A 27,908-nucleotide genomic window follows, 5' to 3' on the forward strand; every position below is an offset into this window, starting at 1 on the left:
CTTAGAAGCATCCCAGGGCACTGAGAAGGATGTGCCCTCCACTGACTGTGCTTTGAAATGTGCCTACAACTCTGTGCCTATAACCTTTTCACCTGCCATGCTTGCCTGCAGAGTCCATCAAGTTCTTATCATTTGAGCCTCTTCTTTGACTGAAGTATGGCAATATTCAAAACCTATGCACTGACCTAGAAGGATATAATAGCTTAATTTATGTATAAGAATTTGTTTATTTTTTTGGCTTATTCATACTTCATAAGATGGGGGCCTTGTAATTCAGACACAGGACAGGTTCATTTGATTGCTGCAAAGAGATTGCAGTGGTGGAGGTATTGAACTCTAGACCCACACTGTCCAGTACAGTGGCTATTAGTCACATGTGGCAATTTACATGTTAAGTTCATTGAAAATAACTTTTAAAACTCAGTTCCTCAGTCACACTGACTACATTTCAAATGCTCAGTAGCCACATACTCTAGCCTGAGGCTGTTACTGGCAATGGGGAGTTCTGGAAAAGGGCTTCTGGAGAAGAGGCCTAAAATCACCAGTTTAGGGAGAGATAGAAAAGAGTACAAGGGGGTCGCCTGGGTGGCTCAGTCGATTAGACATCTAACTTCGGCTCAGATCATGATCTCGCCATTTGTGGGTTTGAGCCCCACCCACATCAGTCTCTGTGCTGACAGCTAGCTCAGAGCCTGGAGCTCGTCTTCACATTCTGTATCTCCCTCTCTCTCTGACCCTCCCCTGCTCATGCTGTCTCTCTCTGTATCTCAAAAATAAATAAAACACATAAAAATTTTTTAAAAAGGAGTACAAAGAACAAAATTCCAAAGGGAAAGTCACAGTGGACCAGAGGCAAACTGGATATCTTTTGCCAAGGGCCCAAACCTAACCAAACATGCATCTACTCCATCACAAAGCTCCTTATGTTGACACTTGCAAATAAAGGAGCCACTGGGTCAGCTTTGGGACTTGCTTCCTCCATTGTATTGTCCCTGGGTTCCCTGGGCTCCTTTTGAAGCAAGAGACCCTACTCCAAATCCTGAGCTGAGAGAGCTCAATGCATCACTCACACACAGAAGTCACTGGACTCCCAGCAAGAGGAAAATCAGCACCCCAGTAGCATAAGGCAACCCACTGGTATCCAAGAGTCCTCTGAGAGCTGGGACTTCCAAATCAAAAGACATACAGGGGAAAAGGAGTAACTTCTCCATCAGGAATGAGACCTCCAGGGAGTCTGGGGGATATGGTGGACCCAAGCAGTGATGCGCCACATTTCATCGATTGGTAGTGGCAGAAGCAGCTCAAGAAACTGCCATCCCACTCTGGCTATAGCTTGTGTCACCCTGTCAGGTGACTGGGGTTATTTCTCACCTATCCAGATCCCTACCTGTGTCTGCCCCAAAGGATGTGACCTCATCTTGGATCATGACTCCAATTCACATCCAAGCCCAAGCCAATGACAGAGCCCCTGGCATCCTCATGGAGTCTTCATTGCCAGTAACCCATGCAAGCTGCCAAGCAGGAGGGCAAAGTGAACTTGCGGCTGGAACGAGGACATTGATGTGACTTTTCTCAGAAGACCCTTCTACACAAATGCTGATATCCAGAAAGTGGCAAAAAGGGAATGGTGTTCAGGGCAGCCTCTGCACCAGGCTTCCTGAACTTGTTTTCCTGTGCATGAGACACAGGAAAATACTGCTTTCCTGTCTCCCAAAATTCTGACTTAAAGTCCTCATATGAGTGAAGTCATATGATATTTGTCTTTCTCTGACTAATTTCGCTTAGCATAATACCCTCTAGTTTCATCCACGTAGTTGCAAATGGCAAGATTTCATTCTTTTTGGTTGCTGAGTAATACTCCATTATATATATATACCACATCCTCTTTATCCATTTATCCATCGATGGACATTTGGGTTCTTTCTATACTTGGCTATTGCTGATAGTGCCACTATAAACATTGGGGTGCATGTGTCCCTTTGAAACAGCATACCTGTATCCCTTGGACAAATACCTAGTAGTGCAATTGCTGGGTTGTAGGGTAGTTCTAGTTTTAATTTTTTGAGGACTCTCCATGCTGTTTTCCAGAGTGGCTGTACCAGTTTGCATTCCCACCAGTAGTGCAAAAGAGATCCTCTTTTTCTGCATCATCACCAACATCTGTTGTTGCCTGACTTGTTGGTTTTAGCCATTTTGATGGTATGAGGTGGTATCTCATTGTGGTTTTGACTTGTATTTCCCTGATGATGAGTGATGTTGAGCATCATTTCATGTGTCTGTTGGCTAACTGGATGTCTTTTTTTTGGAGAAGTGTCTGTTCATGTCTTAAGCCCATTTCTCCACTGGATTAGTTGGTTTTTAGGTGTTGAGTCTGATAAGTTCTTTATAAATTCTGGATATCAACTCTTTATCTGATATGTCATTTGCAAATATCTTCTCCCATTCTGTTGGCTGCCTTTTAGTTTTGTTAATTGTTTCCTTCACTGGGCAGAAGCTCTTTATCTTGATGAGGTCCCAATAGTTCATTTTTGCTTTTGTTTACCTTGCCTCCGGAGATGTGTTGAGTAAGAAGTTGCTGTGGCCATATACTTCTCAATGTCTACCAGGCTCATGTCTAAGCCATAGGGTTGAAAACATATTCATGTAATCAATTAGACCACTGAAATGTACATGTAAACTTTGATGAAATGCCCCCAAGACCAGATGCCTGGTTAAAAGTGGATTAAACAGTGGGCATGTAATACCAAGAATTCCTAAGAAAACCAGTTCCAGATTTGATTAGCAATCTACAATGTCTCCAGGGACCCAGACTCTTTCCTTTGGGGGAGTCTTCTCCTTCCTGTTCTTTTTTTTTTTTTTTTTTTTTTTTACCAGGGAGGAAAATCTTTTCCAGCAGATCCAAGAAGACTTCTTCTGTGACTCAGTGGCCAGAACTGGGTGGGAAAACCCACTCCTAAACTAAGATGAAGGGAAAATGAGATTGCAGGATTGCCTTAGACTGATACCTCCTCATCCTCTAGGACTGGACAGCTGCTAGTGGACAAAACTGAGCCTTGTGAACAAAAGCAAAGGGGAAAATGTAACCAGCAGTAACTGCCATGCCCAATTATATCCAGAGCTGTGGATAGGAAGGAGGGGCTTTCTTCCCCTCATCCCTGAAGCAGCTCCCCCCAAGAAGCCCCTTAGCTCCTCCACCAGGTCAAATCTGCCCACGGTTGGCTCACAAGGCACCTGCAGAACTCCCTCAATACTTGTGTCAATTACATGTATATGTTTTACTAACTTCTCTCCACTACCAGGCTATTAGTACTAAGAGGTTTTTTGAGCAAAACACTATATTCTTAGGGCCCTGCCCATTCCTGTTGCACCATAGATGCTCAATTTTGTTGAAAGATGGATTGATGAATGAATGGTTAGATGAATAAATGGATGGATGAGTGTTCTAGCCACTAAACTAGGTAGACCCTGCCTTTCTCTGAAAATGCATTAAAAAGGTTGAATCTTGATTTTCCTTCTTCCTCCCTCTTCTAATTTATTGAGTCTGTGCTGTGAGTATCTATTGTTCCACCCACAATCCCGGCCTAAGTCAAGGCCTTTGGCCATTACATCTTTGATTGGATAAGTGACTTTTAGTTAAGAAAGGGCCTCTTCTGAAGGAAGCTGAGTAAAGGGGTAAGAAGAAAAAAAGAGTGAAAATAAACCAGTAAGAGAGACAAGTAATTATCTTGCTGCATCGGTACTTACATGTTTTGAATAAAGAAGCAAGTTTGAAAGAACATACTGTACATGACTAAGAAAGGGTGATTTAATGCAGTAGAAACAGGATGTGCTTGTATAAGAGGTGGATCAAAGTGAGGGGAGAGAAGGGGCTTGGGGACTGGTAGTGGTTTAAAGAGGTGGCAGAGATGCTCTGACTTTCTGGCAACAGGCAAGGAGGTGGACTTTAGCCCTTGTGCCCATTGGCTGCCCCACCTCCCCACCACCCTTTGAACTTTCAGATCCTCCTACTTTGCATACCAAGGATGAACAGCCGCTGAGGGGCCAGGGTAAAAAAGTGCCCAGCTTCTGAGAGAACCCTACTGAACTTCTTAAACCATTTGAATAAGATGACTCCACCCTCTCTGAGGATCTGAATGAATTTTTCCATGAAATTGTCTTTTGACAACTTGTCAGAAGCTTAATGGCAAATAAAACACCCCTGGGTATTTTAAATAATCCTCAGGTGGAAACAGTAATGGACTTCAGAGAAGTGGAGGGATTTCAGAAGCAGAGGGAACAGGCCATAGGACATCAAGAACTCTTGTGGGGTGCCTGGGTGACTCAGTTGAAAGTCCGACTCTTGATATTGGCTCAAGTCATGATCCCAGGGTCGTTGTGAGAGAGATCCCCACATGGGGTTTTGCACTGAGCACGGAGCCTGTTTGGAATTCTCTGTCTCTCTCTCTCTCTCTCTGCCCCTCTCCCACTCACACATGCACGAGTATGCTCTCTCTCTCTCTCTCAAAAATAAATAAACATTTTTAAAAAGTTAAAAAAAAAAAGAACTATTGCAATCACTCTTTACTGTTTGACGGGAGACGGAGCTCATGCTCAGTCACTCACACCGAGTGACACAGGGAGGTTGGCTGTCAGCAGATGCTGAAACTTTTGCCAAACGCCATAAGCCATTTTTGTATTCCCCAAGTGGGGATCTTTTCAATGTATTTACACCAAGAAAGGATGGGTTTTTATTAGGAGATTGTTTTGTGGTAGTAAAAAATTTTATTGGTATTCCCCCCTCAATTACAAAAGTAATAACTTTTTATTTTATATAAGTATTTTAGTAATATTTTATTTTATTACAAAAGTCATTTTTATTTTAGAATCATCCTCCCAGAGATAAATACCACTAATATATTGTGTATAATTATCTCTAATCTTTCTTTTGTGCACATAAACTATATAGAGTTGCAGTTACTAGAATTGATGTCAAAGACATTTACTTTTCATATCGAGTTTTCTTGGTCCTTTTCACATGTTTCTATATCATTAAGTTTTTTATTACATTGTTTTTAAAAATATATAATATTTATTTTATGCCTATACCATGATCTAGTTAAATAATTCTTTACCAGTTGATATTTAGACTTCTTTCAATATTCTCTTCTTATAAATAGCACTGGGAGAAATTTTTTTATACAGAATTGGTTTTGCACATCTCTGTTCATTTGGAACAAATTTCTAGATGTATATTTTTCAATTCAAAGTGTATCTACATTTGGGGTGCCTGAGTAGCTCAGTTGGTTAAGCATCTGACTCTTGGTTTCAGCCTAGGTCATGAACTCATGGTTCAAGCCCCAAGATGGACTCCACAGTGCAGAGCTTCCTTGGGATTCTCTCTTTCCCACTCTCTGTCCCTCTCCCACTCACACTCTTTGTCTCTTTCTAAAAAATAAATAAAGACTTTTTAAAGTGTTTTAAAAATTAAAAAAAAAAACAAAGTGTGTCTACCTTTATAAGGTTTTTAATATATATTACCAAAAAAGTTGTACCAATTTACACTCAGAAGACAAGGTGCTATCCCATCTCTACCACTGAAGAGACAGAAGTGTTTGGAAACTCAGTGATATGATCCTGAAATTTTACAGAGGTGGGAAAATAATAAAATAAAATATTTTATATGAAAATACTTTGAAAAGTGAATGTCCTATGAAACACATGTTGGCATTATTTATTATCCATTTTTAAACCACCCCAAATGGAAAAGGTATATGTCTCTCAATTACATATTTAAAAGCAGTTTAAAGAACTTCCCTCTGAATACAGCTAACACCCAATAAATTCCATCTCTCTGAAACCACTTATTGAACACTTTGTATGCACTGCACTTTGCATCAAGCATAAGGACTATGGAAGAAAATAAAAATAAGCATGGTTCTTGACATTGATGAGCTTCTAGTGTCAGAAGGTAGGGGGAGAAAGGATAAATCAAAATTCATTATCAGATCCTGGGTGCTCCGTAGGCAGGGCATCTCCCATTTGGGGAAGATCTGAGAAAGTCCCTGCCTGAAGGAAAGAAAGCTGAAACTGAGGCTAAAGAGGCAGATGAGCTTTGGGTTGGGTGGCCATGTGCCAATCCTCACTGCTTCTGAAACAATATGGAGAAATCACATTTAACTAGCAGCCATATTCCTGCATAGAAAGGGAGGCTTTTCTGGTGGTGATGACTTTTATAAGCCACGTGGTGGGAAGGATAAGACCTCCATGGAAGTATACTTTGAGGAACACTAGATAGTTCTAATTTCTCAAGAAATAAGCCTGGCATTTTGAGTCACTGAGATAAGAGAGCAAAGACTGAGAGCAGAATTGCTTGGGACTATGGAGGGCACTTTTGGAAAGGTGTGGAAGGAAGATTAAAGGGATAAGATATGGCAGTTGACAGGAGAGGAACTTTGGAGGGGAAGACAGAGATGCCTAATGAGGAATTTTGCCAACTGACTGCGATGAACTGTGCTACCTGTCTACCCACAAAATCCTTGCTCTGGTGAATATATAAAGTGATGTAGAAGAGCATGTGGGCTCAGGTTGGGTGAGGAGTGAGAACAGAGACTGCCTGTCGGAAGCTGTCACGCCTGGTTTATTCACCTTTCATTCTGTAGGCATTTAAGTGCTCCTGTGTGCTCAGAAGACTTCTGTTAAGCACGAAATGCCTCTTCTGAACTGCACAGAATATTAAAGTGAATGCTATCTGCTGTTCCTCCCATACTGACTCAGTGGGCCCACTTGGGCATGTCTGGCACATGCACAGAGCTTTAAAGAAAAGGCTGGGTTATAATGGGGTCTTTAAGGCAGTCAAGGACATTCAGAAATGCATTCCAGAAATCCAGGTGCGTATCAGCCACTCTGCTTAGGCAAACCCATGGGAAACATCCCAAGCCATTTATATTTTGGCTTGTAAATAAGTCAATTAATAGAACTTTGACTATCAGCAAAGCAGCAAACTTCCCTTTCAAATCATATTGTTCTTGTGGTAATATTAAAATCAATTTGTCTCTAAAGGTGAGTTGAGGAGCATGGGAATGCAACAATAAGATATCTGCCAGGCCAAGGATGAAAATCATTTGTAGATAATCTTCCAAGAAGAGTATTACAAAGAAAATGAGAAATTGACTAACCTTTTGAATACTGACTTCCTAATTTCCCCCCCTTTGGTGGTCTCAGAGAGAGTTGTCTGGAAGACACACCATCAGTTATATACCAGGAAGTGATGTTATTATTGTAAAGCGGTGAGTCAGTAATGACTTATCACGTTCTGCCAGGCCAGGATCATGGTGGCCAGGTGTGCAGATATTTGCATGGGCCCACTCTACTTCTGTGAGCAAAAACATTGGCACAGGAAATCTACCAACCAACTGAGAGCTAGACCTACTGTTTGTTGTGCTAATGGTATGGTAAACTTATTAAGAAATATACGGAGAGACCCTTTTATAATTGACAATAGCACTTGCATTTTAACATGTTAGCATCCTTTAGCATCTTTTTAGCTCTTATTCTAAGTGCAGCTGTCTTATTTTGGGATACAGAAATGCATCAATATTCAAAGCTCACTTATAAAGCAGTCATATCTTTGTTAGCTTTGTTACCCATCCATCTTTGAGTTCAAATTAATAGACATGAACAGCTTCACTGGAAGAATCAGTAGGGCCTCATATTTCTCAGTAATAGGAAGGGTTTTTGGATTAATGGGAAGAACGTGTTGCAGAGCTCAAGGTCAAGTATTCTTTCCATGACTCTATGAATTAAATCGTGTATTATATATGGATTTGTAAACTAGTCAGTCATCCAAGTGCCATTGAAGGCTTGTAAAGATATAAATGTGACAGTGTGAGGGAGCTAAAATGTATAGGAAGCAAGACAGGTTACTCTGAGACTCTGATGACGATATTCATGATGGAACAGCAGTAAGCCAAATGTCAGAGATTTCTCACTAATTTGTAGACTTTCTGCTTGGTTAAATATAGTAGCTGCCATCTAAACTAAGCTGCACTGACTCTCCTTGGACTAGTCAGGCTCAGCCACTACAATACTCAACCTCTCTGTATCTTAGAAGCTTAAAAAACAAAGGTTTACTTGTCACCCAAGCCACAGTTCATTGAACATCAGCAGGGAATTCAGGATTCTTCCATCCATTGGCTATGCTTGGCTCTTAGGACCTTCAAATCCTTAATTTCATCTTCCTTTAGTGATAATGGGTGAGAGAAAGAATGACTGAGCAAGTGAGAATGTGTGAAAAGTTTTAAATGCCAGGACCAGATTACAAGTGTATCATCTCTGCTCACTTTCAGATGCCACAACTCAATCACCTGATCCCTTCTAATTACAAGGGAGTCCATGAGATGATCTTTAACTCTGTGCCCAGAAAGAAAAGGAGAATCAAGTCTCTGATGGACAGCAGAAGTTTTTATCATTCCTGTGAATGCTCTTCCAGGATTATAAGATGTTAGGTAAAAGGAAATGAAGAGGGAAAATGCTTTTACACATTCTTTAGGATTTTTTCTTAGGCATGTTAACTTTCTCACATGTGCACACAGCCTACTCTCAATGTTTTAAAGATTCTCCCATCAGGCACTTGGCCAATGCACTTCATCTTTCCGGGCCTCAGTTGTCCCATATAGAAAAGAGAGAGGTTGGGTCAGAATCTTTTCGAGTCCTTTTTCCTTTCATATCCAAAATTCTAGAATTTCTGCTATCCATTTCCTCCTGAGACAAAAAAAGCAGGGAGCCAGGAAGCCAATGCCACTGGGCCAATAATTTATTTTTTATTTTAACTTTAATTTCTGTTCTTACTTCCCAATCCAGTTTTCTAGAAATTAAAATATATATCATAGAGCCACCTGGGTAGCTCAGTAGGCAAAGCATCTGCCTTTGGCTTGGGTCATGATCTCACAGTTCATGAGTTTGAGCCCTGCTTCGGGTGAGCTTGAGCCCTACTTTGGGCTCTGCACTGACAGTACAGAGCCTGCATGGGATTCTCTCTCTCTCTCTCTCTCTCTCTCTCTATCTCTCTGTCTCTCTGTCTCTCTCTCTCTATCTATCTATCTCTCTCTCTTCCCCTCACTCACTTGCACCCACTCTTTCTCAAAAAAATATACATATACATATACATATACAAGTACATATATATATATATTCGACAAGGTTGTTACCAATATAATATTGATTTTTTATGGCGAAGTAAAGTTGCTTTGTGTGGGGCTGTATAGCACATTCACACACATATGTATAACACACACAGAGATCCCTCTGTGAAAAAATAATCTTGTTTGAACAGTCTTGCACAACACTCTCCTCCTACTGTCCTACCCCGTGTTCGTCAGTTTTGCGGTGATAAGAAGCAGCGCGGTCTCAGGGGCTTACAAGAGCATTCGCCTTTTGCTCACTTTATGTAAAGACAGAGGACACGCTTTGGATTGGCAGTGGCTCTGCTAGGACGGGCTGGACTCTGCTGGGCTTATCTAGGCTCCACCTGTCTTCTCATTCTAGAACCCAGACTACGGGAGTAGCCTCTATCTGGGACATCCTGAGGGCCTGTGGAGAACAAGAACAAGAAAGCCTAAACCAAACCATGCAATTGTTTAAGGTTTCTGTTTGCACACAGCAAAAACAATCACAATCATTCACATTCCATTGGCCAAAGCTTTCCACATAGCCTTGAAATGGGATGGGTGTCTCTCCCACAGGATGTAGGATTATGCTCAATGACAATGGATGACAATATGCAATCCTGTGACTACAAGAGAGCAAATATTTGAGGATGATAATCCGGTCTGCTTATACCCCTACTGCCTAAGTTCTAAATGCAACACTTTTCATGGAGAAGAAACTACTCTACCTCTCTCCTTCTGTGGTGGAAAATGCTTGGGTTAGAGACGTCAGCCATAGGGAAATAGAGGGATTGGCTGGTTGTCATTATAGGATGATGCTGTTTTAAGCTCATTGCCAATAGTGACTCATCTGATCTTCATAACAGCTCTATAAAGTTGGTCCTAGTCTTATTCCCATTTTACAGAAGAGGAAACTAAGGGACAAAGAAGTTAAGTAAGATGCCTGTGAACACACATCTCATAAGTGGCAGAAACAGGATTCCAATCCAGATGATCTGCCTCCAAAACTCCTATTCTTAAACACTATGAATTGAAGAGAAATGGATGGATTCCAACCCCAGTGGTGAGCTTGTTGCTATTATGCTATACTTTTAGGGAAGACATAATAATAACGTCTGAAAGGGGCAGACATTATTTTGTAAGACATTACAAGTATATTTTTAAGACATACCAAAAAAACTAGACATTCCCAGATTTTGGGGGTGTAGGCCACTATTCTAGGCACCATCCTGCATGATATCTTCTCTCATGGAGTTTACACATTAGGGAGGGAGACAAACCATCGACAAATAGCTAAGGAAAAAATACCATAGGTCAGATGATGGTAAGTGCCATGGAAAACAGTTAAGTGGGACCAGGGAATGAAGAATGTGGAGCAGTGCTGGAGACGGATTGTAATTTAAGGTGCCATCAATGAAAACCTTGCTGATAAGTTGACATTTGAACCATGGTCCAAAAGAAGTGAGGGAAGTCAGTATTTGATGAATGAATACACGAATGCTCACACAGATCTAGCTATCTTCATGAGCCTTAAAAATAAATAAATAAACAAATAAATAAATAAATCACTTATTACTTTATATGCCCTGCCCAAGCTACCCTCTCCCCTACCATAACTCAAGCTCCTCTTTTCTCTCACTTGGCTGTGGTAACCCCCATCCCACCAAAGGATTTCCTACAGGACAGAAGGGGCTATTGCAAATGTGGAAGCATCATTGTTCACATTGTTCTGGGGGTAGGATGAGAGAAGAGGGGTTGATTTAGTTTGTTATTAGTACATCTGCACACATGTGCACCTCAGACAAGGCTGAACATATTTTGCTCAGTGAGGTAGTGAGCCAGATACGAAAACAGACAGAGCTAATAGAATTACTGAGCAATGAGTAAATGAGAAAGTGTGAAGCCTTTGGTGGTGTGCAGAGATTAAACCTGGCTAATATTGGGGCACCTGGGTGGCTCAGTCGGTTAAGTGTCCAACTTCGGCTCAGGTCATGATCTCACGGTTCATGGGTTTGGCCCGAGTTGGGCTCTGTGCTGACAGCTAGCTCAGAGCCTGGAGCCTGGCTTCAGATTCTGTCTCCCTCCCTCTCTAATCCTCCATTGCTCGCGCTGTCTCTCTCTCTGTCTCTCAAAAATAAATTTAAAAATATTTTTAAAAATTAAACCTGGCTAATATCAAGAATGAAAAAGGAGAAGAAGGTAATTGATTTCCTGCTCTCCTAACTCTCTAGGAATGAGATCAGGAGGACCCAAGACCTACAAACCAGTCATCTCCCCATGAACTTTTAAGAAGTTCCAGAGGGGCCTGGGTGACTCAGTGGTTATGTGTCCCACCCTTGGGTTTGGCTCAGGTTATGATCTCCCTGTTGGTGGGTTTAAGCCCCGCAATGGGCTCTGCACTGAAAGTGTGAGGCCTACGTGAGATTTTCTCTCTCCCTTTCTCGCTCTGCTGCTCCCTTGCTCATGCTCTCTCTGTCAAAATAAATACACTTAAAAAAAAAGTTCCTTACATTGTCTAATGTGAATCCCAGATTGAAAACCACTGATTTCTGTGCAACAGCTATGTAAAACACAACCTACAACTTAGGGTGTTTTTGAAAATGTTATTAGTTGATTAATGACCTCGAAAGAAACTAATGACTCTGAAAATCAGGCCAACGTCTGTTTTCCACCATCTGCCCGAAGCGTGCCTTTGTTGGGGAGGATTGCAACTCGTAGGCACGCTATTCTTGCCTCCAAGCCAAGCAGGCTGCACAAAAACAAACCTCCCTCAAGTCAGAGGGGCTGCTGGGACGCTGTGGCCGGCTAGTGGAAGTGGTGTAAGCGATGCCTCCAGCCATGGGGATGCGTTCAGTGCTCTGCTTTTTTTTTTTTTTTTTTTGGTTTTTTTTAAATGTTTACTTATTTTTAAGAAAAAGAGAGCTAAGGACAGAGAAAGAGAAGCAGACAGAGAATCCCAATCAGGCTCCTTGCACTGAGAGCACAGAGCCCAGTTCGGGGCTCAAACTCCCAAACCCTGAGATCATGACCTGAGCTGAAATCGGATGCTCCACTGACTGAGCCATCCAGGCGTCCCCAGCACTCTGCTTTATTAAAGGACTCCAGGGCAAAGGAGCATACAGGACAGGTGGCAGGAGCCAGAAGATCTTTCTATTGAAGCTGCCGTATGTGATACCAATCCAGAGTCCGCTCCAGCTTGAACAGACTCAGCCTCTGCGGACCATCTGCCTCTCCAGGCGCAGCACACCCCTCTTGCTGGATGCGTCTTCACAGAGCGCAGTCTTCACCAAGTTCTCCTCTGGGTGGCGCCTCTGGGCGTCCTGGGAGAGGAGGGAGGAAGGTTTGTCTATAATCAGAGGTGGGCATTTTACATCGGTCTCTGGGTTGTTTCTAATAACTTTCACACAGCTGTGATGTTCTGACTAAACTGCTGGGTTCTCATGTGAGGGTCATTTTATGTAAAACTAGTCCCCTTGTGGAACATTCCAGAAGTTGCCCACCAAAGGATATCTCATAATTGGGAATAAGATGGAAAACTGTTTGAGAAGCAATAAAATGTGAACTTGATAGTTGCAGTGATAAAGAGAAATAATAATAGATGGTCACCTGAGCAAGGGTCCTGCTATGAAAGTTCACAGGCAAATGTGTAAATATGTTGTCCAGGCTCCGGACAGATAAACATGTGGGCACATGTTTGCTTGCAGCTCAGGGAGAGCCAGAGCCTTCACTTCCCACCCTCAGACCAAGGTTCCTGAGCAATACTTCCCCAGCTTTCCGTGTCTGCATCAAAGAGCGGCTGCCATGTTCTCCTTAAAGCCTACCCCCTCTTCTCTCAAAGACAGAAGACTAAGCTGGCTCCACCTCTGGGGTGTGATAACGCTAACATAGGACACGCCCTCTTGTATGCAGGTGTCATCCCATGTCTTAGATTCACCTGTTCATTCTACAGGCAATCGCTGACCATTGACTTGGGGCAAAGTTTATACAATGGTCTTAATCTTGAGCCTTCCACCCTGAGCAGATTATGTCTTCTGTTTTCCAAACTAAATATTGGCTTTCTATATCCAGACTCCTGGAAACCAAAGGGTACCTATGGGGTTCACTCCCTGTTATTTTAGCCTCGGATCATATCTAACCCAGGTGGAACTGCAGGTAAAGAGACTTGGCAGACAGAGAACCCCAACCAGGCAGACTCCAGAGGAAGCATCTAATACAGTTCCTACCACTAAAAACAATGGGTCAATGCATGTAAACTATGTTCCCAAGAAGTAAATCTTCTTATATTTTTGGGACAAGAGAGACATTTGAACTTTGATTTGCATTCATAGTCAGGAGAGGTGGCAGGCATGTCCTAACCATTTATGGTGAGAGACTCAAGCTGGGGTGGGTTTGCCAAAGGAATTGAGGTGCTCAGGCTTTCCTGACCGTCTGAGTCTTTTTTTTAATTTCCTATATTCTTATTCAAAGTGGCTTCTTATAGTTAATAAACTCAAAAGTGATGAGACTTGCAATTGAATTGTATCCATACAACATTTTTCATTGTGAAAGTACTCTTTACTAGGTATCTAGTAAGATCTGAAAAGTACAGCAAGTGGATGACAGTTTTTGTTCTAATTTTTTTCTTACTGAAAAATGTAAATATTTAAGATAATAATTGTAATCGATCCTGTATTTTTGTCTCCACTCAGAATAACTTACTTGAAACACATTTTATACTAAAAACTCGTGAGGTAATTTGTTCTTATTTACTACTCTTTTCATCGTTCCATCAAATTTATATGCTGCAAAATTGTAGGCTATTTCTATTTCATCCTTTTTTGGTAAACAAGGTAAATATATCCATTTAAAACCAGAAGCTTCATCAAACTTTATTTTTTAATTTCTTATGTCTTTTATTCAATGCATTTAAAGAAACCAACCAACCGAAAAAAAAAAATAGTTCACCCATTTTTCCCACCCCTGCCTCTCCACCTCTGGCTACCACCAATCTGTTCTTTGCATCTATGAGCTTAGTTTTATAGATATAGATAGATGATAGATAGATTTTTTTTTAGATTTCATATATTAGAGAGATCACACAGTATTTCCCCTGCCATCTGAGTCTTGGTCAGTCTTAACAAAATCCACTGTTTGCCAAAACCTGGACCAACACAAATATCCATCAAGAGGAGAATGAATAAATAATTTTATTTATGCTCGTTCATTCAATATGACATGAGTGAAGATAAATGAGATGAAGTGACAGTGAATTTGTAAAATGACAAAAATTGTAAAGTTTTGTAAGTTTTCTAAAAAGATAAGTTACTCAGCAATGTGGAATTAAAGAAATTAAAGAAGCCAGACAGACACACACACTCAAGAATGCATGTTGTATGATTCCAATTCTATAAAACCCAAAAGTAGGTAAAGGTCATTTGTGGTGTTAGAAGTCAGAGGAGTGGGTTCTGCTGAGTGGGTAGAGATGGGGAGGAGACATCAAGGGTGCTGGGATCCACCTCCAGCAGGTCCAGGGCTCCCTGAAAGGATGGATGGTGTTAGTGAAAGAGAGGGTGAGAGAACCTTGGCTTTCTTTCTGATCACCAGGCAAGCATCTCTGCTTTGTTGGTTTGTGTGTCTTTATTTATAGATCAAGTGTTAACATGATATCAAAAAAGTGAAATTTTTTATTTTAAAATTTTTTATGTTTTTTTTATTTATTTTTGAGAGATAGAGAGAGACAGTGCAAGCAGGGGAGGGTCAGAGAGAGAGAGACACACAGAATCTGAAGACAGACTCCAGGCTCTGAGCTAGCCATCAGCACAGAGCCTGATGCAGGGCTCAAACCCATGAACCGTGAGATCATGACCTGAGCCTAGGCCAGATGCTTAACCAACTGAGCCACCCAGGCACCCCAGAATTTTTACTACAAATAATTCTCAGTGATAAGATGTTTTAAAAAGTGTACAGAAACAGGTTTTACAGAGGCATTTTTGCAGAACTACTCTAATTTCAGTGAGGTAGTTAATTTTTACAAATAAGATAACAAGATATTCTCCGTGAAAAGCAGATAACATACACATTTGTTTAAACCGGTAGTAAATCTTACAACTAAGAAGATAGCAGGGTGTTCTCAGTGAGAAACAGGTAGCAAACACATTTGTTTATATCAATAACGCTAAGATTCAGGCATAGACTAGGCTAGGAGTCATTCTGTCTGGCTCACAAAAGGAAGAATGTATTTACGCTGGTTAGTAAGTTGCTTGTGTCAACCTTATTACTTGATGTTGAAGGAGTAAGCACCATAGGGGCCCTAGATGTGCTGGCCTTTGTGTATGAGTTTAAATTTTAACTACTCTTGCCCATGCTCATAACGGATATCAGTGTAAGGGAAGGTATTTGTGGCAGCAATTAGCAAAGGTATGTGCAGTAACTTATGTCCGGCTCTTGTCTGTTTCTTATCTCTAAGTTAGGCTCTTTTTCTCCTGACCAGAGTTAATAGTAACTCTTGTGTTCTTTAACCCCCCTTATTATCTGTCTTGGATCTGTAAGGCTCATTAGAAGAGCCTTTTGACAAACATTGGCAGTGCTTTGTCTACATTCTTCTTTGTAGAGGTGGGAATATGCTTCTTCATATGAGGTATCTGTGTGGGAAATATCAGTCTGATTTGGAACATTGTGAGGCATAATCAATAACAGGAGTCCTGTTCCCTATATGAGCCAATAGTAGAAGGAGATACCAGTTTCGCTTCATGGCAGGAGCTGTGCAAACATCTGCCATTTCCTTGCTGTGACTGTGTCATCCAGCAAGGCCGACGTGGCTCCCAGCAACTCATTTTTTCCCTGACCAGGTGCAATCATGCCTCAGAGACAGGGCAGGGGGACAGACCACTCCTGACACTAATCAGCAAAGCTCTCCGAGGTTTGGTGCCCAAGCAGAAATGAAAGTTTCAAGAGGGTAGGTTTTGGTAGCTATCTGGGGGCAAGAGACCATGCAAACTTGCTATACCCTCACCAGGAATTTTCACTCAAATGGTGAGTTCAGATAGCTTCCAGCACAGAGGGACTCCTGGGGTGCTATTTGTGTTCTATTTGTTGACTTGGTTATAACTGGGACATATTCACTTTGCAATAACTCATTGAAGAGAATAATATCTTATGTGTGACAGTCTTTATAGAAATCCAAGTCTTAGGACACCTGGGTGGCTCAGTCAGTTAAGCATCTGACTTTGGCTCAGGTTATGATCTCACAGCTTGTGGGTTTGAGCCCCACGTCGGGCTCTGTGCTGACACCTCAGAGCCTGGAGCCTGCTTTGGATTCTGTGTCTCCCTCTCTCTCTGCTCCTCCCCTGCTTATGCTCTCTCTCTCTCTCTCTCTCCTCTCTCTCTCTCTCTCTCTCTCTCTCTCTCTCTCTCTCTCATCCTCTCTCTCTCTCTCTCTCTCTCTCACACACACACACACACCCACACCCACAAACACACATACACACTCAAAAGTAAATGAATGTTAAAATTAAAATGAAAAAAAAAATCCAAATCTTGATCCATCAGGAATTGAGCTTGCCATAGTTAGGTAGGTCCTCAGAACCACTGCCTAACATGCTAGGTCCATTTCTAGAGTCAGAGGAATGGATAAAAATTCTGAATAAAATATTGGGGCAATAGTGACAGATGAGGCAGGCCAGGTTAGGGACTGCACCTAGAGGATCACCAGGTTTTGGGAAGCAAGCTCCACAAAGCAGTAGAGCTGAAATCCTGGCCTTCAAGATTGGTTCAGGGGCCAGGTGGGGCAGAATGTGCAGACAGTGAGTATGCTGATATCTGTTATTTTTTAACTCTCAGGGGTCACAAGAGCTCCCCTCCTATGGTTCGCCCTTTCCAGCGTGGGTAGTGGGATCAGCCCACACCACGGGGCTGTAGCCCTGATTTTCCATCCAGGGAGAGTAGGTCCTGTTTCTTAGAAAGGTAGGCTGCGAGGCTAAATTTACAGGCTTTTTTTCCAGCTGTTGACCTGTGTAGAAGAGTCTTGGCTTAATGGAAGAGGGTGATGAAGGGAAGCTTTCAGAAAACATGGCCTGGACAGCATCAGCATTGGTACAGAACAAAAATGAGGAAGAAGGGAGATTTTGTGGAGATCATACCGCCATGGGACATAGCATTGTGGGAAGGTATATTTGAATAAGATAATGGGGGATGCGGGAGCGTGAAGATGGGGGCTGGTCTTTGAGAATTCAGAAGCAATGCAGCTGGTCATGGGCAAGGATGGGAGCTGTTGATTTCCTACAAATCTGCTCTTTAGTTCCAAATCTTGTGTTTTTATTTTTATTGTTTGAAGGTCTTTTATACAATTTATTGTCAAGTTGGCTAACATACAGTGTATACAGTGTGCTCTTGGTTTTAGAGGTAGATTCCCTCTTACATACAACACCCAGTGCTCATCCCAACAGGTGCCCTCCTCAATGCCCATCACCCATTTTTCCCTTTCCCCAGCCCCCCTGCCATCAATCCTCACTTGTTCTCTATATCTAAGAGTCTCTTATGGTTTATCTCCCTCTCTGAAACTATTTTTCCCCTTCCCTTCCCCCATGGTCTTCTGCTGAGTTTCTCAATTTCCACATATGAGTGAAAACATATGATATCTGTCTTTCATTGACTAACTTATTTCACTTAGCATAATACCCTCCAGTTCCATCCACGTTGTTTCAAATGGCAAGATTTCATTCTTTCTCATTGCCAAGTAGTATTTCATTGTATATATGAACCACATCTTCTTTATCCATTCATCAGTTGATAGACATTTGGGCTCTTGGCTATTGTTGATAGCATTGCTATAAAATTTGGGGTACATGTGCCCCTATGAATCAGCACTTCTGTATCCTTTGGATAAATTCCTAGTAGTATTATTTCTGGGTCATAAGGTAGTTCTATTTTTAATTTTTTGAGGAATCTCCACACTGTTTTCCAGAGTGGCTGCCCAGTTTGCCTTCCTACCAACAGTGCAAAAGGGTTCCCATTTCTCCACCTCCTTGCCAACATCTGTTGTTTCCTGAGTTGTTAATTCTAGCCACTCTGGTGTGAGGTGGTATCTCAATGTGGTTTTGATTTGTATTTCCCTGATGATGAGTGATGTTAAACATCTTTTCATGTGTCTGTTGGCCATCTGAATATCTTCTTTGCAAAAGTGTCTATTCATGTCTTTTGCCATTTCTGCACTGGATTATTTGTTTTTTTGGGTGTTGAGTTTGGTAAGTTCTTCACAGATTTTGGATCCTAACCATTTGTCTGATATGTCATTTGAAAATATCTTCTCCCATTCCGTTTGTTGCCTTTTCGTTTTGTTTATAGTTTTCTTTGCTGTGTAGAAGCTTTTTATCTTGATGAGGTCTCAATAGTTTATTTTTGCTTTTGTTTTCCTTGCCTCTAAAGATATGTCTAGTGAGAAGTTGCTGTGGCTGAGGTCCAAGAGGTTGCTACCTGTTTTCTTTTATAGGATTTTAATGGTTTCCTATCTCACATTTAGGTCTTTCATCAATTTTGAATTTATTTTTGTGTATGATGTAAGAAAGTGGTCCAATTTCATTCTTCTGCATGTTGCTGTCCAGTTCTCCCAGCACCATTTGCTAAAGAGACCATCTTTTTTCCATTGGATATTCTTTACTACTTTGTTGAAGATTAGATAGCCATATATTTGTGGGTCCAATTCTGTGTTCTCTATTCTGTTCCATTGGTCTATGTGTCTGTTTTTGTGTAATATCATGTCTTGATGATTACCGCTTTGTAGTAGAGGCTAAAGTCAGAGATTATGATGCCTCCCACTTTGGTGTTCTTTTTCAACAGTACTTTGGCTATTTGGGGCCTTTTGTGGTTACATACAAATTTTATGATTGTATGTTCTAGCTTGAAGGAGAATGCCAGTGCAATTTTGATTGGAATTGCTTTGAATGTCTAGATTGCTTTGGGTAGTATTGACACTTTAAAAATATTTGTTCTTCCAATCGATGAGCATGGAATGTTTTTCCATTTCTTTGTGACTTTTTCAAATTTTTTCATAACTTTCTATAGTTTTCAGCACACAGATCTTTTACATCTTTGGTTAGGTTTATTCCTAGGTTTTCCATGATTTTTGATGCGATTGCAAATTGGATTGATTTCTTGATTTCTCATTCTGTTTCTTCATTATTGGTGTATAGAAATGCAACTGATTTCTGTATATTGATTTTGTATCCTGCGACTTTGCTGAATTCATGTATTAGTTCTAGCAGCCTTTTGGTGGAGTCTTTTGGGTTTTCCATATAGAGTATCACATCATCTGTGAAAAATGAAAGTTTTATTTCTTCATTGCCAATTTTGATGCTTTTTATTTCATTTTGTTGTCTGATTGCTAAGGCTACGACTTCCAACACTGTGTTAAACAGTGTTTAACAGTAGTGGTGAGAGTGGACATCCCTGTCATGTTCCTGACCTCAGGAGGAAAGCTCTCAGTTTTTCCCCACTGAGGATGATATCAGCTGTGGGCTTTTCATATATGGCTTTTATGATGTTAAGGTATGTTCCCTCTATCCTGACATTCTTGAGGGCTTTTATTAAGAAGGGATGCTGTATATAGTCAAATGCTTTTTCTGCATCTGTTGACAGGTAATATGGTTCTTACTCTTTCTTCTATTAATGTGATGTATCATATTGATTGATTTCCAAGTATTGAACCAGTCCAGAAGCCCAGGAATGAATCCCACTTGATGATGGTGAATAATTCTTTTAATATGCTGCTGAATTTGATTTGCTAGCATCTTGTTGAGAAGTTTTGCATCTATGTTCATCAGGGATATTGGCCTATAATTCTCCTTTGTAGTGGGGTCTCTGGTTTGGGAATCAAGGTACTATTGGCTTCATAGAATGAATCTGGAAGCCTTCATTCCATTTCTATTTTTGGGAACAGCTTGAGAAGAATAGGTACTAACCCTGCTTTAAATGTCTGATAGAATTCCCATGGAAAGCCATCTGGCCTATGACTTTTATATGTTGGGAGTTTTTTTGATAACCAATTCAATTCCTTCACTGGTTATGGGTCTGTTCAAATTTTCTATTTCTTCCTGTTTGAGTTTTAGTAATGTATGGTGTCTAGGATTTTTTCCATTTCTTCTAGATTGTCCAGTCTGTTGGCATATAATTTTTCATAGTGTTCTCTAATAATTGTTTGTATTTCTGTGGTATTGGTTGAGATCTATCCTCTTTCATTTGTGGTTTTATATATTTTTCTCTTTTCTTTTTTGAGGAATCTGGCTCTGTGTTTATCAGTTTTGTTTATTTTTTCAAAAAACTAGCTCTTCGATTTATTGATGTGTTCTATTGTGGGGTATTTTTGGATTCTGTATTGTTTATTTCTGCTATAGTCTTTATTATATCTCTTCTTTGGCTGGCTTTGGAATTTCTTTACTGTTCTGTTCTAGTTCCTTTAGGTGTGCTGTTAGGTTGTTTTGTATTTGAGATTTTTTTGTTTCTTGAGATAGGCCTGGATTGCAATGTATTTTCCTCTTAGGACTGCCTTTACTGCATCCCAAAGGGTTTGGACCATCATGTTTTCATTTTCATTTGCTTGCATGTATTTTTAAATTTCTTCTTTAATTTCTTGGTTGACCCATTCATTCTTTAGTAGGATGTTTTTTAACTTCCATGCATTTGGAAGGTTTCCTAATTTTTTTCTTGTGGTTGATTTCAAATTTCATAGTATTGTGATCTGAAAATATGCATGGTGTTATCTCAGTTCTTTTATATTTATTGAGGGCTGTTTTGTGACCCAGATGTGATATATCTTGGAGAATGTTGTATGAGCATTTGAGAGAATGTGTATTCTGCTGCTTTTGGATGAATATCTGTCAACTCCGTCTGGTCCAGTGTATCATTCAAAGCCATTGTTTCTTTATTGATTTTCTGCCTAGATTATCTGTCCATTGCTGTAAGTGGAGTATTAAAGTCCCCTGCAATTACCATACTCATATCAATAAGATTCCTTATGTTTGTGATTAATTGATTTATATATTTGGGTGTTTCATGTTGGGGGCATCAATATTTACAATTGTTATCTCATCTTGATGGATAGACCCCATAATTATGATATAAGGCCCTTCTTCATCTCTTATTACAGCCTTTAGTTTAAAATCTAGTTTGTCTGATATAAGTATGGCTACTCCAGCTTTCTTTTGACTTTCAGTAGTAGTTAGAAAGTTCTCCATCCAGTCATTTTCAATCTGAAGGTGTCCTCGGGTCTAAAATGGTTCTCTTGTAGGCAGCATATAGATTGATCTTGGTTTGTTTTTTTTTTTAATCTATTCTGATAACCTATGTCTTTTTATTAGAGCATTTAGGTTATTTAAATTCAGAGTTATTATTGAAAAATACAGATTTAGTGTCATTGTTTTATTTCATGCTTGTGGTGATGTCTGGTCCCTTGTAGTCTTTGCAGCATTCCACTCACAGAATCCCCTTTAGGATCTCTTGCAGGTCTGATTAGTGATCATGAACTCCTTCAGTTTTTGTTCATCTGGGAAAGCTTTTATCTCTCCTATTCTGAATGACAGCCTTGCTGGATAAAGGATTCTTGGCTGCCTGTTTTTTCCATTCAGCACATTGAGTATTTCCTGCCACTCCCATCTGGCATGGCAAGTTTCAGTGGACAGGTCTACTACTACCGTTATGTGTCTACCTTTGTAGGTTAAGGCCCATTTGTCTCTAGCCGCTTTCAGAATTCTCTCTGTATATTTGTATTTTGCCAATTACCAGGCACAGAAGGGTGTGGTTTGGTGTAGGTGGATCCTGCCTCCACTGTGGGCCCATTGTCCATTTCCTGAAGCCCCACCTTGCTGGTGCCTGCAAGGTCTCTTGTCCTTGGAGTAGCTATTTGCCTGCTTCCCACTGCACTCAGGGGAGAGGATTGCTCTCTCCGACTGCACATCCGAGCTGAATACAGAGCCTGGGAATGGCTCCCCTCCTCCCCAGGTGTGCGAATAGGGCAGCTGGCCCCAGTCCAGAGAGAGCCCCACAGTTAGAAATTGGTTCTTTATCTGTTTTTTTTCTGTTCCCCAATCCATGGTTTTTTTTCTTGTGCAAATACAATCCTGTATTTCCACAGCCTCTCTTTCCCTTTCTTAGTCTCTCCACAGAAAGGGATCCCTTCCTTCCATTCCTATGCTGTCCTTTTTATCTCTTTCAATTCACAATCACACACCTACGGCCTGCCAAGTTGTCCCTGTGGGCCCCTGGAGATGTTTCTGTCACTCTGTAGCCCAGACTCCTAGAACTCCAAGTCTTCTGGCCTCAATACTGCTGCGTTTGAGGGATGAGAGACTTCGGGTGCCCCTACTTCTCCGCCATGTTTCTTTATTTATTTTTTTTAATTTATTTTAAATAGTTTATTCTTCTTCCAAATCTTACATTTTTAAAGCGCAGTCACACCCAGGGAGCTGGTGAGGAGTGAAGCCAATATAATTGTCCTTGAACTGAGATGTGGGACTGATGTTTTCTTAATTGGCATCCATCCCTGTATTTGGAGCAGTTTGCCCCTATAACTATCTCTAAAAGCAACCTGTGGACACTCTTCGGGTGTTCCAGCCCCAACTGGGGTCAGTGAGGAGGTCCTTGATCAGGATCTCACTTGCACTGGGCGCTGGGAATGGGTGCCTGGGAGGACAGCTTAGAGAAATAAAAACAAACTTGAGAGACTGTTGAATACTGAAAACAAACTGAGGGTTGAAGGGGGAGGGGGAGGGGGGAAAAGAGGTGGTGGTGATGGAGGAGGGTACTTATGGGGAAGAGCACTGGGTGTTGTATGGAAACCAATTTGACAATAAACTATTTTAAATAAATTTAAAAAAAATAAAGAAATAAAGAAATAAAAACAAATGTATCCCTAGTCTAGGATCCACCAGCCATTTAAAAAAAAAATAGGGGGAAAAATGACAGTGGATTAAGCAGGAGAACTATGCCTAGTCTGGAAAAACCACAATAAGTGATAGAGTTAACATTCGGCATAGCCCCCTTAGGTTAGCAGTTGTGATTCCCTTGTTCTTGTGAAGGTTCCCTTTCCCCACTGTGTTTGTGCTGGTGGAGAATAAGGTGCAGGATGAGTTGAGAAATCCCTGGTGAAACACAGTGACAACACCAATCAGCTTATGTCTAATGCCCTGGCATGGGGATTTCAGGGGAGCAGAAAGTGGATGGTGGCCACTAACCAGATTCCAAGATAGCTGGGGGTACTCCAGAGAAAATGAGTTTGTTTGTTTGTTTTCTTTTCAGTCTATAAAATACTTCCTGCAAGCATTTTTATAGAAAAGCTTTATTTAAGACAGTTTCTTTAAGCCTGGACCAGCACACCAGGAAGTATGAGCCATGGCGATGTCTGCTCCTACCCGCCCCCACCTTGCCCTCCCCATCCAGTCATTTCTTTTGCAAATCACTTGGAGCCTTGATTTTGCAGAGCTGTCCAGAGAGCATCTGACCTTATCTAAAAATTGTGGTTTATAGCATCTTGATCTCCAGCATTTTTATGCAATGCCCAAAAGAGCCACAGACGTCTCAATAAAAGGATGTTCTAGAACTTCTTCAGCCAGTGGACCAAATCCCATCCCCAAGCCGGAATGAGAGCATCAGATCTCCAAGACAAAAGAACTCTTCCAGGGCTATATGGAACTGTTGAAGCTGGATTAAGTACTGTGAGAGCACAAGTAGGCCTCGCAGCCCTCGGGGCTGGCGTGCTGCTCACCCAGGCTCCCTGCTCTGTCGCCACTCTCCCCACCATAGAAGCAAGAATTACTGCCCTGTCCACCACAGACTGTCTGCAAATCAAGCTGATTCTTAGAGGCTTTCAGATTTACTACGTTTCTCTCTCCCAATGGCATGCGACTTACAATTTCTTTCCCCCTCTGTACCACTCTGAGGGCTAAATGAGATGCAAATGATTAGGAAACTTAGTATAGTGCCTATGCTCCAGACACGGTAGGCATGATTATTCCCACTTTGAACCTCTAACCGCTTGATTTAAATGAAATGACCCGAGGGGGCACCTGGCTGGCTCAGTCAGTGGAGCGTCCAACTCTTGATTTTGGCTCAGATCTCACGGTCGTGGTTTTGAGCACCACATGGGGCTCTGCATGACAGCCTGGAGCCTGCTTGGGATTCTCTCTCTCTCTCTCTCTCTCTGCCCTTTCCCCACGGTCTCTCTTACAGACTCATGCATATGTCCTCTCTCTTTCTCTCTCTGAAAATAAATAAATATTTTTAAGTTAATTAATTAAGTGATCTGAGGGGTTCGATGGGTCAGGTGGTTTAGAATGTGCAACCTGGGAAGGAGGAGGCATTTGGAAGGAATCCTGAAAGAGCAACTAGAAGGTCCCGACATACTGGCTGCCTCACAGGAGCCATTAGTAAACCAAGAGCCTCTTGTACTTGATGGCGCCCAGGTACCCAAATCTCTGTTGTCACTAAGATTTCTATTTCCCAGCATGCCTCACAGGGAGTGGTATCAGGTAGAGAAAGCCTTTTCGAAGTTGTTCCTTAGATGGCATCCAGCTTGGTACATGGGGAACCCTCACTCGGGCCGGAGGAATGGGGGAAGGCTGGTCTTCCCAAGGCTCCTCAGACACCGCCCAACCATTTCAAGTGTCTCAAGACAGACAGCCTTGCCTCTGCATGTTCTTCCCTTGATTATAATCAAAAAAATCTTAAAATTAAAAAGAAAATATATACGATGTGTTTCCAAGAATTTACACTTACTTCATCAAATCTGTTGTTTTCTGTGAATTTTTTGGAGTCCAACAAGATGAATGAGCCTTTTTCAAATGTCTTTAAAAATGCTTTTTTCTGAGAAGGACATCAGGAGACTTTGAAATTTGTCCCAAGAGTAAAAATAATAATATTAACAATAAATTGCTCAAAACTCTCAACCCCTGCAGGTTCGAAATTTACTTACTACCCCAAAACCAAGGGACTTGAATTATTACGGGGGTTTGTCATTTCTTGAAAGAGGAAGGAAGCACATGGAGGTTCACTGGAGTTCACTGGATGGACCTCAGTTATGCCCAAGCCCAGCGGACTCCTTATTCAGCCTACACCTTCAGAGGAACCCCCCCTAACTTGGCATCAGTGAGGGCAAGTTGAAGTCATACTGAGGGTACTGAGTGTACGGACTTTTCAGCCTGGCTTCTTTTTGGCTGGTGGATCAAAGCCCTCCAAAAATGGTTCGCTTCTGCGGCATCCAATCTGTGTCACATAAAATTGATGGTGTATTGTTAGGTGACCGAAGAGTGGAAACCGAACAATGTTTCATTGTATGTAAATAAGAGGCTGCCAAGCAGCGGCCCTTGAACCTTGTCCTCTGGTGACCTCTGGTGGTAGAATTTTTCTTAGCATGTGTGCATCTATTCTGAGCCAAGCCACCCAACCATGTTACATTTTCCTACATTCCTTTCCTCCTATTTTGTCATTCACATTAGGCAAGGAGCAAGAATCAGTTGCAAACACCCAGAATAAAGTGGTGCATGTGCCTGACCAGACTGTTATTTCACAAAAAGTTGCCTGGTACCTTTTCTTTCAGTGAAAGTCTGATACATTCCCTGTAGAAAGAGAAAGGAGCCAAAATGAAGGAAAGTGTGGCATCCACAATTTTCGTTTTGCTACTTTTTCTCGACACCGGTCTCCTGAATGGTAAGTAAGAGACTGTCCTGCTCTCTTTAATTCCCTGGGGTGCTTCCTGAGAGGGCGGAGAGTCCACATAGTCCTCTTGTACTCAGTAACAAGAAATGAAAAGGTCAAAGTGATTTGCTGCTATAAAATTATCTGCAATATTTTGGGGACTAAAATTATTGCAGAAATTAATGCAAAGGAAGTGATGTGGTGAATGCAAAAGCGTGTCCCTATGTGGTGCCTTCTGTCCTCATCTGGGAATGCAGTGAGGCTGCTGCGTGAACGAGACCAGAGTCTCAGTCCAGCCTCTGTCAGCTACGACGAGCTATATATGGAACCTTGAGCCAATCACCCGATGTCTCTGCATTTCCACATTTTCAAAGTGAGGATAATGATGTTCCCTCCACCTCAGATGAAATAATTTATGTGCAAAAATGTTTGAAAAAGTGTAAAGAGACACAGGGATTGCTGTTACATGATGGGAAACATATAGCCACTTCTGTGTCTGTGCTGAGAGAAATGGGGTTCACAGCTCGAGCGAAGTTCACGGCTGAGCGAGCGTGCTGGGAGGTGAGGCCACCCCCGGTATCCTTGGGTGTGGATACTTTTGTGTAAGCTTCTGTGTATTAACTTCTCTCTGTGTATCTGATTGCAAATGCTTCTCTGTGGCTACCAATGGAAGTATACCTCTGTGTTTGTGCCTCCATGAATGTGTGTGTTCATGTGTGTACCTGTCTGTATTCTCTGAGCACGCATCTGCGTATATGTCTGCTGACGGGGGTGTGCGTGTGTGTGTTTGTGAGGTGGGCTCTGTGTGGATAGTTGTGTGCACCCATGTGTATGGTGCCGACGTGGTTGACTCTCTGTGTGCACTTTATAAGGATAGTGAGACAGTCCATTAATTCTCACTGTCTCTGCTAAAGTGAATGAAAGGAACATTTAACTAATTGTAATTTCACAACTGTGCTCTCCTCTCTTGAATTTCCTAGAAGTACAATGAATAACCAGTGAAATCTAAAAGAGATAAGTTTCCAGGGAGAGAGAAAAAGGATCGTAGAGATCAGTATAATCCAGGGGGAAATTTTAAGTACTCAAATGATCATCAGCTGCCTTAATTGGCTTCTTTACTATTGAGCCATAGGTTTTGGGGGGCGGTTAATAGACTTTTCTGCCCCACACACTCCTTCCCAACCATAACAAGACACAGCAAACAAATTGCTTCAACCTGTGACGCTACCTTGAAGAAATTTTCCCTGGAGGACGAACGATCTTGGCAGACCTAACCCCAGGCTGGCTTGCATGGAGTTCCGAGGTTTTCTGTAATTCTTTGACGGTGTTCAGGGGGCCTGGGAGCCAGAAGGTAGCCCAGCTCCTGCTGACATGATTAGCCGGTGACCTCTCTCCACCCTATGCACTGCGTCGTCTCATTCCATGAAATTCTTCTTTCTGGATAGTTTTGCCTGGTGCCCCCTTCTTCCCATGCATGTCCTCCTCCAACCTGCCCTTTCTGGTCTGGTGCTCAGCACAAAGCTCTGGCCTAGGAGCCAGCAGGAGGGGCAGGGAGAGAGAACAGAGAGAAAACAGAGAGGACTCGCTCCCTCTCTGAACCTGACAGATAAGGAAGAGGAGGGGCAGCTCACCAAGATCTCTGGGGATTAAGCAACTGAAAACCCTCACCCTCTTGACATTGTATTTTCTGCATCACCTCATTCAGACCTTCTAGTTTCCAATTAGGATTAGAGACGGCTCTTGTGTCAGAATGGTAGCTGGTAACCTGGGAGGGAGCTGCCCACTCTCTCCCCTCTCACCGTGCCTCCCACCCCCAAAAGAGCCATAGAACCACAAGGAAGCCCTTTGCCACTCACTACAAAAAGACCCAAAAGTGGGCGGGGGGCGGGGGGTGGAATATTAAACAAAAGGGACTAAAAACAAGATTCAGAAATGGGGGTTGGAGAATGAGGAGAGAGAGAGTGAGACGGGGTCAGAGGTCAAAACCAAATGGAATCAAGGGAAAATGAAGGCCACAGACTGAGTCAGTTGTGTGGGAATGGCAGAAAGCTGGAGCTTTGTGAGCAGATGGAAAAGTGGCAGAGAGCCCTGTTTCAGCAGAGGGTC

At 41.8% G+C, this 27,908-nt stretch overlaps 1 protein-coding gene across 3 annotated transcripts in view; it reads left to right on the top strand.

Moving 5' to 3' along the window:
* Positions 1-27,908, top strand: part of PRLR (prolactin receptor) — a 156,083-nt gene that overhangs the window by 107,224 nt on the left and 20,951 nt on the right. For all 3 annotated transcript variants that reach the window (XR_003909431.1, XM_029941011.1, XM_029941010.1), the window contains exon 3: positions 25,705-25,814. Coding sequence is in view for 2 of the 3 variants with exons in the window: in XM_029941011.1 (XP_029796871.1) it covers positions 25,748-25,814 (67 nt within the window). In the remaining variant the exon portion in view is untranslated. The remainder of the gene's footprint in view (positions 1-25,704; positions 25,815-27,908) is intronic.

The sequence above is a fragment of the Suricata suricatta genome, chromosome 6 (genome assembly GCF_006229205.1).
Source record: "Suricata suricatta isolate VVHF042 chromosome 6, meerkat_22Aug2017_6uvM2_HiC, whole genome shotgun sequence".
Lineage (NCBI taxonomy): Eukaryota > Metazoa > Chordata > Mammalia > Carnivora > Herpestidae > Suricata > Suricata suricatta.